Consider the following 13,357-nt stretch of genomic DNA (forward strand, 5'->3'; position numbering starts at 1 on the left):
TCAAACAAAAATATTTTATTATATAAAGCAATTTTTCATTATAGCAAATATTGTATATAATAAAAAAATAAATACATTGTTGCATATATAAGAATATGTGTATATATGTATTAAACATTTTTAAAACACAGTCTAGGTTGGTAGATGAGGGAGTGAAGAAGTTTGTGTCATAAAACAGATCGATATTTACATGCAAACATAATCCACACGGCACATGCAGATTCAGGGTACGTGAAAACTCGCACTCGTACTGCAAGTCGCATCTGATCTCCACGACAGCCAACAATCTCATCACAGAATGGGGAACTGTGCAATACATAAAGAGAATCAAAAAATAAATAAAAATAACCTATAATAAGAACCTTTAAGAAAACATATGTCAGTCAAACAATCGGCGGTCTTCTAGTAAGTTTAAGTAAACTTTGGGTGACAGGACAAATTCATAGTGGCCATGTATTTAAAGGCTACGATTACCTGGGTATATTCTCTTACTTCTTACTAAAACCATCTCCACCCAAGTAAGGACATTTAGGTTACAACAATTATATTGTCATAGTAGAATTTCACAAAATGACTACTCTAATTTCTAATATTCTACCTACCAACTAAGGGCCCGATTCAGATTTGTACGGTATTAGCACAGCAGCTGCGTCTTTGGACGCAGTAGCGATGTTAAAATTTGCTAATGGGGCAGGAGGCATCTTGTGTAAATAGACACCATTTTCTGGGACCCAGCCTGACGCAGCCGCCGCTTCGCCTCCAATGGTCAGACTGCAGCGTACAGGTACTGCGAGCTAGCTCGCAGATGGAGATCTGCACATGCTCAGTAAAGATCACGTGCAGGTGCAGATCTACAAATGACGGAATTGTATGCAAACCATCGGGTTTGCGTACGACTCTGAATCAGCTCCTGTTAGTTGTGGGAAACATGAGAATTTGAATGTTATTAGTAAATGGCTCTTTCACTTCTGATTATGTTACCCTGGCATATGAAAATATGAAAATGAAGCAAGCCAGGCAGTGGTTAGAGCTTAGATCTATAGGTAGTAATATGGGTAACTGATTGCATAGCTCTTAGATCGTTTAGAAATCAATAAAAAAAAATAAAAAATGAAAGTGGACATTTGCTTTAAGCAATTTTCTTTGACAAAATGTGACAACATAAGTGCTGCAAATTCTAATCTAGGGAGATCTTTGTTATCATAAATAGCAAAACTTACCGTAGACATGTAGCAAAAGCCCGTCTTGCATTCCGATGCACAAAGTGAATAGGGAACCCCTTGAATGTATGACCATCGGGTACCGCTCTCCTTATGGCATCCTGAAATTCCTCATTCCCTGCCGAGATTCCTGTAGCTCGCTCAAGCTCATATGCTGCCAAAGCAGGTGACAAGAGATAGCATAGCTGATCCTCCCAAACTGTGCTGAGACCTAGATCCTGAACAGTCAGAGTGTGTGGAAGAAAAAAGGGACAGGTACAATTAAATAAAAATACTGGTTGCAAAAAGCAGTGTCTCTACTTTTTTGTTTTTTAATAATTGTGTTGTTGCATGTGTATAGTTTAAGTACTTAAACATGGAAACTATACTTGAAAGTTTATTTCCACCATCAGTTATGTTTATTTTATGAGCTTACATCCGATACAGTGTGTCTCAGCAGATCTTGAACACTACAATCACCATACACACCTATCCCCAAAGTAGTAGCTGAAATTCAATCACTTAATAATACCTTTCTGTGCTCAGATACAAGTACTCGCAGCTGTAGCTCAATTTCATTACTTTCTGTGGCTGCATCAAGCAGTGAGCTGCAGAGTGGAGGGAACGGAGGAAGGGAGGTAGTAGCTCCTGGCGAGCAGATGGATTTAATGGCTTCCTCACTCATTGGCTTCCACCTCGATTCGTTATTCAGATCAAACACACACAGATCAACCGAATCTGAAGGCTGGCAATTGGCCAAGAACCGCTGATGGTTAAAGATGCAGCCAATGGTTCTGTACGGATAGAGAGGCTTGGGCTGTTCTACCAAGGGAGGGTCATCTGGGTTGATAGGTTTATGGATGTATCTGTATGATGAGAGCATTAAGACATAAGAGAATACCAAATGGCAGATACAATGCATGAAGTCATAAGAGGTACAGGACTTCTGAGGAAATGTCTCAAACTAAAGAGATTAAGAAGTTGGCCATACTTATTTTATAGAATGTACTTGAAAAATAATAGCCAGAAGTTGATGGTTACTATGGGTAACTTGTCCTCTTTAGAAGGTTTGATACCACTCCCCTACATTACATAGCAGTTCATCAGCAGCTCAGAAAGCTACAGAAGGATGTCAGAATCATTCATTGAATGGTCACCGGGCTGTACAGGGGACATACATTAGTCAGACTAACAATCCTGTGCATGCACCAGAAGCTCACTACTCTGACTTGTGCAAAACTGACCAATATACAGCTCCAGACACATCATTTGCATTTTTCATTTCATCTTTAGTTTACATAAATTGTTCTTGGAATTCAGATTTCATTTGTATTTTAAATAATAATTTTTTTTTTTTAAATTCTTTATTTAAAGCGCTCATAAAAAATAAACAGACTGAGCATATAAACAGGCATGATTGCAAATAGCCTCAACAATGATACACATTTTCAAAAATATATAGAAAATACAATATAGATCTATATATGTCAACAAAATTAAAAGAAAATAGGACATGGGGTAAGATGGGGGGGTGGAGGTGTAAGGAAGGGAAACAGGACTATTATAGAAATTAAAACATCTGAAAGATATTTAAAGGATATTAAAACAAAAACAAGGAGTACCACCTGTCCAAGGTAATAAAGCATATAAACACGAAAGAGTGGAGTGGGGAGGTAAGACCCTCCCGCCGCACATGGGTTCAGTGGAGGAAATACAAGGGTCAAGAGTGGGGGGTGCCCTCACAGGAGAGCCAAGGAGCCCACACTTGGGCAAATAGATGGCCCCTATCATGGAGATAGTAAGTAATATTCTCCATTGCTGCAATATGCCAAATTTGTGATTTCAAGGCAGAAAGAGATGGCGGGAGAGGATTTTTCCAATGGCGGGCTATTAATTGTTTGGCAGCTACTAGGATATGGGACAACAGTTTCTGGGAGCTCTTGAAAAGATCGGGAGGAGGGTAGCATAGTAGAAAAATCCATTTGTGAGAGTCGCACTGGGGTATAGTACCAGCGGTAGTATAATTTATATGATGTTTCCTTAAACTGTGTAGAAATAGAGGACTTGGCAATAGCCTCTCTCAACATCAATAAGTATATTATAAATTTGGGAAATCATTCCTTTGGACACGGGGTGGAACCTGCAGAGGCGTTCAAAGGGGGTGAGGGTGTGTAGGAGTGAATCTTGTGGCATAGATTGTAGAAAGTGCCGTATTTGACAATATTCAAAGGGGCGGAGGGGTTGGGTAGGAGTTTTCGACTGTAGTTCCGAGAAGGAAAGCCAATGCCCATCTGCGGTAAAATCCACAGGAAATTGGAGGGACAGATGTGTCCACCATGTCATGCGGGTCGTTTGTAGGCCTGGTGGAAAACAGGGATTGTTCCATATGGGTGTGAGGGGAGACATAGGAGAGGAAATTGAGAATTTAACAGAGTACAGATTCCACAGATGTAGTAGGAATTGAAGAGTAGGTGGGAGACTGGAGGAGGGGGGGGGCGATATCTCTTTTGTAAGCCCCAGAGGGAGGACAGATCTGGCAAATTAATAAGGTTGGCTTCAATGTCAAGCCAGGATGTTGTTCCAGGGGGAGAATAGGAGGAAACTATTTGAGAAAAGTGGGTAGCCAAGTAATATAGTTTAAAATCTGGGAGACCTCTACCACCTTTAGAAATAGGTTTCTTAAGAACAACAGAAGATAACCTGGGGGTTTTACCATTCCAAATAAAGCGGGTAATGCTCTTCTGAATTTTACGCAGGAGAGAGTGGGGAACAGCTATAGGGAGTGTTTGGAATAGATAGAGCCATTTAGGAAGGTCTGCGTGTAGTTTAGCGAAAAGTTGTGGGAGGTTTTCCTGATACAGCAGGTTATAATGGGAAGTCAGGAAGATCCCAAGGTATTTAAGTTTTTTATGTTGCCATTTAAAATTATAGAAGGGCTTTAGGGATTCAGCGTCCTGTTGGAGGACATGAAGAAGCCTGGCCTCCGATTTAGAGTAATTGATTTTGTGCCCGGAAAGTGTGCTATAATTATCCAGGAGTTCGTAAAGATTGGGCAAAGAGATCTGAGGTTGAGTAAGCGTAAGCAGAATGTCATCCGCAAAAAGGGCAATTTTAGAGGAGATGTTCCCGACCCACACACCCGTGATACTAGGGTTAAGGCGGATAAGGGAGGCTAGAGGCTCAATTATTAGAGCGAAGATTAAGGGGGAAAGGGGACATCCCTGTCTGGTGCCGTTGGAGATGGAAAATAAAGCGGATGGGACTCCATTAATGGAGACTCTAGCTGAAGGGGCAGAATAGAGAGCCATGACGCTCGTCAGGAAGTTCCCAGACAACCCAAAGGACTGTAGGGCATGAGAAATGAAACCCCAGGAGATCCTATCAAATGCTTTTTCAGCATCCAGAGAAAGAATAATAGCTGGGGATCTCCTGGAGTTAATAATATGAATCAGATCTACTGCCCTGCGCGTATTATCCCGTGCCTGACGGCCTGGTATGAAACTCATTTGTATTTTAAATAGTTCATATTTTCATTTTGCATACAAATTTAATTAAATTATGTTTTATATTATTACAATATTAAATGCTACACAATCATTTTAAATATCTTCTGTGGAAAAGTGTATTGTCCTCTGCTTCCTTTCAACACAGTAACAGTAAATGCATTAAAAAAAAAAGTCACAAGAGTATAACGTAAATATTTCATTTTTGGTAAGGGTTTGTATGGTAATTTGGTAGCTGCACATTTGTCTGCCTAATAAAATAGAAGTGAACATTATGGATCCTTAGACCACTGATCACAAAACAACAGGTTGCCCCATCCTCTACCAGAAGGCACAGACATATATAGCACTCGTACCATTCTGTCACAATAATTCTGTAATACATAAATATTTGGGAAGGTCTCAAGATGATTGATTATATTGGAACACCTCAATGTAAAACCGACCAATGATGACGTAAGCTTTCCATTCACTCAGAATGTCTGGTATTCACCTTTGTCCCGTCAAACTCTCCCAGAATGTAATTGCTCCATCGGTTCCACAAGTCATAACCCAGGTGTGTGCCACTCCCTTTCCTTTTGTACCAACGCACACGTAGGCATCCAGTCCAAAGCCAAGAAGGAGGCTGCACAGAAGGTTGCAATGGTCTTCACAATCACCCTTTACGTAAAAAGAAAAAATTCAAGTACTGATTATATATTTTATATAATATACACACACACACACACACACACATATTTATCTATATACAATATAATAAAAACATTACACTTTGTTTCATCTCGGATCCATAAAGTTAAATCTGAGCAATAACAAACAAAATTTATGGACATCATCAATGCAAAAGATAGGTGTGGCACCATGCGCACGGCTGGTAAGGGATGAGGTGCTTTGGGCCAGTGTTCACTTGAATAGGATAAGCTACATAGCAGTCTGTGTACAGGGCACACAGTGACATTGGTGTGAGTGGTGGGTGAATAGGATAGGCTACATAGCAGTCTGTGCACAGGGCACACAGTGACATTGGTGTGAGTGGTGGATGAATAGGACAGGCTACATAGCAGTCTGTGTACAGGGCACACAGTGACATTGGTGTGAGTGGTGGGTGAATAGGACAGGCTACATAGCAGTCTGTGTACAGGGCACACAGTGACATTGGTGTGAGTGGTGGATGAATAGGACAGGCTACATAGCAGTCTGTGTACAGGGCACACAGTGACATTGGTGTGAGTGGTGGGTGAATAGGACAGGCTACATAGCAGTCTGTGTACAGGGCACACAGTGACATTGGTGTGAGTGGTGGATGAATAGGACAGGCTACATAGCAGTCTGTGCACAGGGCACACAGTGACATTGGTGTGAGTGGTGGATGAATAGGACAGGCTACATAGCAGTCTGTGCACAGGGCAAACAGTGACATTGGTGTGAGTGGTGGATGAATAGGACAGGCTACATAGCAGTCTGTGTACAGGGCACACAGTGACATTGGTGTGAGTGGTGGATGAATAGGACAGGCTACATAGCAGTCTGTGCACAGGGCAAACAGTGACATTGGTGTGAGTGGTGGATGAATAGGACAGGCTACATAGAAGTCTGTGTACAGGGCACACAGTGACATTGGTGTGAGTGGTGGATGAATAGGACAGGCTACATAGCAGTCTGTGTACAGGGCACACAGTGACATTGGTGTGAGTGGTGGATGAATAGGACAGGCTACATAGCAGTCTGTGTACAGGGCACACAGTGACATTGGTGTGAGTGGTGGATGAATAGGACAGGCTACATAGCAGTCTGTGCACAGGGCAAACAGTGACATTGGTGTGAGTGGTGGATGAATAGGACAGGCTACATAGCAGTCTGTGTACAGGGCACACAGTGACATTGGTGTGAGTGGTGGGTGAATAGTAAAGGTTACATAGCAGTCTGTGCACAGGGCACACAGTGATATTGGTGTGAGTGGTGGATGAATAGGATAGGCTATATAGCAGTCTGTGCACAGGGCACACAGTGACATTGGTGGGAGTGGTGGGTGAAAGAGCTGCTGCCACCAGTCTGTATAGTGCTGCTGGGCACGTGGGTCACTCCTGCGAGAGGGCCCCTATGCAAAACAATAGAACTATACACCGAAACGTTGACTATGGCTATGTTAGTGCCGTTTATATAATACAAAGTAGTTTTGCATTTATTCAGACCCTAAGTGCCGACAGAGCATTAGCAGAGTGGTATTATATATTATATATATATACACATATACAGTTACAGATCATTGTACAAGAGCTTGATCTCTGTCAGACTGCAATAACTAAGTGTAACAATCTTTCACTTCTCATCTACCTGAAAACACTACAAAGGCTGAGTACTGCCTGTACCTCAACAGATCTGATACAAAACACTAACACATGCAAATGCCCACAAGGGTTCCAGTTAGTTTAGCTGAAAGTTTCAGATATTCCCTCACCAAATGTCTGAAAAAAAAAAAACTATTAAGCCAAAGGAGAAGAGAGGAAACGGCGGGTGGAAATAACTGTGAAGGATATCAAGATGGTGGCGTTTTCAGTTTACATAAAGCAGGTTAATAATATGTTAAACTAGAATACAAATTTTGATTGTCTAACATTTTATATTGTTAAAGAAAATGTAATAAATGTCAGTAGGACAGTGCAATTCATTTAAGCAACCAAACTAATTTAGAAACAAACATACATGAGCAATAATAATAATACAAGGTTAAGAAAAAACAAGTAGCGTCCTCTCTGATATAATACAACAGCATTGTAGAGCTGACAAGGAGGATTATTTTATTACAGAGATATTCCCAGTCTAACAATGAAAGACCTGAGCGGTAATTACATAAAGCTGTATAAAGACCTGAGCATACAGGGATAGCCCTCTTACTTTGTACCCTGGCTATATTACCTAACAGTAAGCAGGTAACTATCACTGGCTGCTGTTTCTCTATTTACTTTTGTGCCCATGATAATACAGTATGCAGTATTGTACCTTTTGTTTCTACTGCCTATGTTCAACATTCCAGAAATACTATGGAACAAAAGCATTTATTATTATGGTTTAAATATAAACATAACCTGAAGCACAACAATAATGTCTATGAAAGAAACCAAACAAAAACCTTTAGTCATAGTCCCAAGTCATAATCATGCATAATATAGAGTGCAGATGAATAAAAGATCACTGAAAGCATATTGTACCTTATTTCTACAGAGAAATGCCAGCATGGTGCTCCACTGCTCCTGTTTGCCACCACCGCCAACAACTGGGGCCTTTTCGTAGCCCAAAACATTTACAAAGCGAGCAGCTTGTCGTGGTGTGTCCAGCAGGCGCCCGGCTCTCAGGGGACTTACGTAACAACAAACAGGACGATTTACCCAGTTTTCATCCTAATATACACATGGACAGAAAGGTAAAAATTACCATTAGCCAATACTCTTTTGAAGAACAAAAGTAACCAAAATAACAAACCCTCCTATGCAAGACACTATAACATATGCCACCAAACAATAGCGAAAATAAACAAATGTAAAATGTTATCAATTAGCACACTGGAAATACAACAGCATTTAGTGAAGATATTTGGAGGTAATGAATTGGTGGATCCTGCACAAACCAAGGCATTGGCAGAAGCTGGCTTGGATGTGGTCTTCCTTACACATGCACACACTCGGGCTCCCCTACGCAATGCTGTTACTTACTCCTGGCCTCTGCTGTGTCCAGTGCCCCTGCTGTGTATGCTCTCTCCCTCTCTCCTGCTAGTACTAAGGAGCAGTGCTTAGCGGTTTCCTCACCGTTTTCCCTGAAAAATCAGGCTCACAGCTGCTTTGTAATCTCTGTTGACTGCATCTTCCCACAGCACTATATGGTTGATGTGGAAGAAGTCGGGAAGCCAACGGACGGCTTCCAGACTGTCATATCCCGGCAAGGGTTAAATGACAGTCGTCGAAATCCCCACGCCTGTAACTTTACCTACAGCGGGAGCCCGACATCTAGCTTACCAATGGAAGGTAAGCCGGGCGCGAACAGCCACGGGGGGAGGGGGGGGGGGTGTCGTGTTGGACGATCAGGATTTTCACTGCTGCCTTGATGCCGCTGTCAGGATTTGAACCTCCGGCCATGCGGCCGGCAGTCAATCATACTGAATCCGCTTGATGTCCACGGTTACACAATATCAAGTCCTTTGAATGGCCTTATTTTCTGTTTAAAAATGCTTTTAATATTAAACTACAGTAATCAAATACAACTGCTGTTTCCTACGTCTGCTCCCACGTGATGCTGTTACAGACTCTCAGCAGTGTACATGTGGTACTTAGACATACAATTAGGGTAAGGTGCACCGAAACCTCAAACTTATGCAGTTGTTCGCTGGCTAACTAATAATTCACAGCACATAGCAAAATGAACTGAAACAGGCATGTTTATGTCTGGGAACCTGGTATCAGCTGAATCGTAACATCCTACCTCCAAATAAGTTAAAAGAATAATTACAAATAAAACATGTAGGGACCCGCTGTGCTGCATACATAGGGGGGGATTGGCAGCTGCACACATGAGGGGGCTTGGGCAGAGTCACACATGGAGGGGGTGGACTGGGAAAAGTCACACATGGGGGGAGGTGGATTGGGAAAAGTCACACATGGGGGGGTGGATTGGACAACAGAGAGAGGTACATGTAAATAAATGTTGTCAGGGAATGAAACAAATGCAAAAGGGTAAGACAGATAGACCAGGTGTAGGGGAGGTTGCATGTCAAAGAGCTGCAGACCGAGGAGGGCGACGTACGTATGGACTGTAATCACCTTGCTGCTTCTTCCCACGCTGTGCGGTGACACAGACACAGGTCCCACCAATAAAGAGGAAGCTGGTTAGGAGAAGTAGAGGTGGGAGGCGCACTGTCTGCAAAAGACAGTATGCACATTTGATCTAGAAGGTGTTCTCCTGAGAAGGGGGGCATATGCTCCCTGTGATCTCAATTCATCCAGCATTAGCACGCACGGGGAACTGCAAACAGACTGTCAACACCAATGATCCCTTCTGAGTCACAGTCATACTGCCTGCGATAAGTATGCGACTGGGATTATCAAAGCCGATGGGCCCACTTGATAGCCTGGGCCCCTGGCAAATGCACTCCCCATACCCCACAGATAGCGACCCTGCAACTAATTTTCATTTGAAGGCAAAGTATAGGCAGAAAAAGGAACATAGTAATAGCATTTGATTACACTGTTCCATTTGGCCAGGACTCTGAAATCACAACTCATGTAATATCACTGCACGTTTTTTACATTACCCCCATGCTTCATTCATACTTCCAGCGGAGGTGGCTGCACCAAATCATACTACTCACCCAGGCAGTACGAACATTACAAAGTGTCAGAATATTACTGTGCATCATATTACTACTTCAGCTTGAGACAATATATGTAAGACACACAAACTGAAGTGTTGGGTAATATTACACAGTACACATGTCTGAATTAAGTAAAGGACCTTAAAGGCATCTTTTGAACATTAATTCAGACCTTGTTATTGCAATTGGAAAATACATGAGAAAAGCATAAAGTGTATCATCACACTGTGAATAGGGGTAAGGTTGTTAGGAACAAGTTCTACAAATGACAAAGGGTACCATTACCTTTCATGCTTCATGGTAAAAAGTAACATGACTTACTGCCTGCATTAATGAGCTGATTCATGCTTCAGTTCTGACTGACGATTAGGCAGCTTTAGACCATATTGCTGCAAATCCTAGCATGTGGGCACAATATGACTTTCCACTTTAATGACCATCTCAAGAAAACGATCTTAATCAACACTTGCGTAAAAAGTGGTTGTATGATAGTATTCCAGCTGCACAATTTGTGCCCTAGTGAATCCAGTTGTTCCTCTCGCTGAGAGGCCACACCTGCCTAAACTAAGTATCATATGCATCGCTCCTTGTTTGCAACTTTGGAAACTTTCCCTATACCACCAATTTTTGATGGATTTATGTTGTCTATGAAGAACAACTCTTAATAAATGGCAACTGCAACCTTTAGACTTAAGGTGGGTACACACTGGACAATGTGTACCGGGTTGACATATCATAACTATGTAATTAACGACGGAACGATCACTTGTTCCGTCCTTCATTAAAATGAATGGGGCAGTATGCAATATCGTTAGGTTTGATGTGCAGTACATCAAACCTGACGTAGCATACAACCGTGGGAGAGCGCATATTGTGCATACACACTTCACAATTTGTCATTCTGATTTGGCCAAATCGGAACGAGCTCGTCCCAGCGTGTACCCGGCATTAAAGATTCAGAAAAATTATTAATTCTTTCTAGATTTAAAATTTAACTGTTTAGTCTCAGCAGAGTTTTTAATTTACACCGGTTATGTGGTTATTATGCAATGTAGGGGCAGACTAATGTATGGGGTTATAAAATTATACTAGGCACTAGACCAAGGGCTAAATAATACTGAAAACAAACTGTATGACCATAGAACCCCGGCCAGACTAAAAAAAGAGGAATCATTTGCAAACCCACAATATTTATACAAAAAACCCCAAATAACTAGTACTTTATTTTTTATGTATTGGATAACTTTACACAAGAAATTCTACAATATTATGCTTGTTGCTGAAAAATTAAATACTATATATACTGCTGGCAGCAGCTCCAAAGCAGACTTCCTATCTAGGACCCTAGACAGTCTTATTCCAGGTCTGCTGACCACTCTTTCATTCCTTCTGCCAGTGACAGGGAAGAATCCGTAAGCACCAGCCACTAGGCCTGGAGCAGTTGTGGTATTACATGTCCCAGTATGCCTGCCAGAGGCGGCAAAGTATCCTGGGCACTGTACTCTGAAAACAGCTGTAGGACTCAATCTTGTCCAGGCACACACATGACGTTCGGGACTGTGCAATGTGTGTGAAATAATACACCAGTCGCTCAATAAGACAAAATAGCTACATAGCCATAAGGAAATGTCTGTGGCTACAACTATAAATCATGTATTGCTACACACCTGTGCAAAGATCTTGACAAGTCGGGAACTATGGGACGGTCTTATCTGTAGGTATTCCCTCCACCAGTGCTTTGCATACACTAAAAACAGACGTTCCTTCTCGGCAGCTTTCTGTCGTTCCAAAGTAAGCTGAAAAATTATTGCCATATTATGTATAGAAGACTTCATAGCAAACAAAAGTTTATGTGCTAAGAATATAGACTAAATTTACTGTAATAGCCAAGGCATAATATGATGCTTCTTAACCAAAGATTAGAGGCTTTTTATTGGATGCAAAGGTAAAAATTAGTTTATCCAATAGCTACTTAAGTCTACGTCTCCGCTCAAGGCTTAGTGCTAGACCCTCTTTTCCATGCATATTGACTCTCTTGGGAAACTAATAAGATCCTTTGGATTTATTATCACTATGCGGATGATACCCAAATCTATAGGAATTGTCACCATCTGTGGTGTTATGGAATGTCTCTCTACCATTTCATCTTGGATAACTACTAACTACCTAAATTTTAAAAAAATAGAGTTCACAAGCTACCTACCTAATATCTCTACATCTGTGGACAACACAAAAATAAACCCTACTCATTAAGCGTGATGCCTAGGTGTTACCCTGTTATAAAGCCTGTCCTTTCCTACTCGCATCCTGTTAACTATATATAAACACTTCTAGTATATGCATAAATCTCAGATAAGACACTGCTAAAACCTTAATACAGGGGTTCCCAACCACGGTCCTCAAGGCACACTAACAGTCCAGGTTTTAGGGATAGCCATACTTAAGCACAAGTGACTTAATTAGTACCTGAGTTAGATTGATTTAACCATCTGTGCTCAATCATGGATATCACTAAAACAGGACTGTTAGTGTGCCTTGAGGACCGAGGTTGGGAATCACTGCCTTAACACATGCTCTCAATCTGTTTGCATTGATTATTGCAATATCCTTCGTACAGATCTTCCCCTAATCAGACTTTCACCCCTACAATAAGCTTTGAAAACAGCACCTAAGACTTATTTTCCTTACAAAATGTTCTTTTACGAACTCAGGGTCTCATTCAGGGTCTCATTCAGACACGCTCGTGAGCGCAGGACGCTCGCAAACGGGTCGATGGTACCCAAATGCGCATGCGCGAGACCCGGCGAGCGGCGGGGAAGCCATCGCTCGGGGTCTTGCACCAAAGGGGGCGTGCTGTCGATGGTGAGTGACAGCACGCCCCCTTTGGTGGGCGTGGTGGGGCGTGGCTGCCCAGACGGAGGCGTTCCCATGGGAACGCCTACCATCTGGGTCCGGCCCCACTGACATCACTAGTGATGTCAGTGGGAGTGATTTTGGCTCTGATAGAGCCAAAATCACTCCCTGGCTTGCGGCAGCGAGACCCTACCGCAGGGTCTCGTCGCAAGCCTGATGGTCGCGATGGTCTTGATCATGGACGCTCACATAAGCTGTGGGTGGTAACCCACAGCTATGCGAGCGTCCGAAAGGCCGCTCCAAATTTAACTAGGACGGCCCTGATTCAGAGCGAGCGCTCTGGTCAGAGCGTCCGGCTCTGAATCAGGCCCTCAGTCCCTATATTGGTTGTTTGTACTTTACTAAATAAAATCTAAATTACTTATACGAATATACTAATA

General features: G+C 42.2%; 1 protein-coding gene across 1 annotated transcript in view; it reads right to left on the reverse strand.

The window, feature by feature from the left end:
• Nucleotides 1-13,357, reverse strand: part of CEP76 (centrosomal protein 76) — a 23,667-nt gene continuing 10,310 nt past the window's right edge. The window contains exons 7-12 of the mRNA XM_088469721.1: nt 11,732-11,860; nt 7,912-8,100; nt 5,196-5,362; nt 1,732-2,065; nt 1,221-1,438; nt 1-306 (exon numbers count right to left, since the gene is read on the reverse strand). Of these exons, the coding sequence (XP_088325847.1) occupies nt 168-306; nt 1,221-1,438; nt 1,732-2,065; nt 5,196-5,362; nt 7,912-8,100; nt 11,732-11,860 (1,176 nt within the window). The 3' untranslated portion in view covers nt 1-167. The remainder of the gene's footprint in view (nt 307-1,220; nt 1,439-1,731; nt 2,066-5,195; nt 5,363-7,911; nt 8,101-11,731; nt 11,861-13,357) is intronic.

Source organism: Taudactylus pleione, unplaced genomic scaffold (genome assembly GCF_031769625.1).
Source record: "Taudactylus pleione unplaced genomic scaffold, aTauple2 ptg000093l, whole genome shotgun sequence".
Classification (NCBI taxonomy): domain Eukaryota; kingdom Metazoa; phylum Chordata; class Amphibia; order Anura; family Myobatrachidae; genus Taudactylus; species Taudactylus pleione.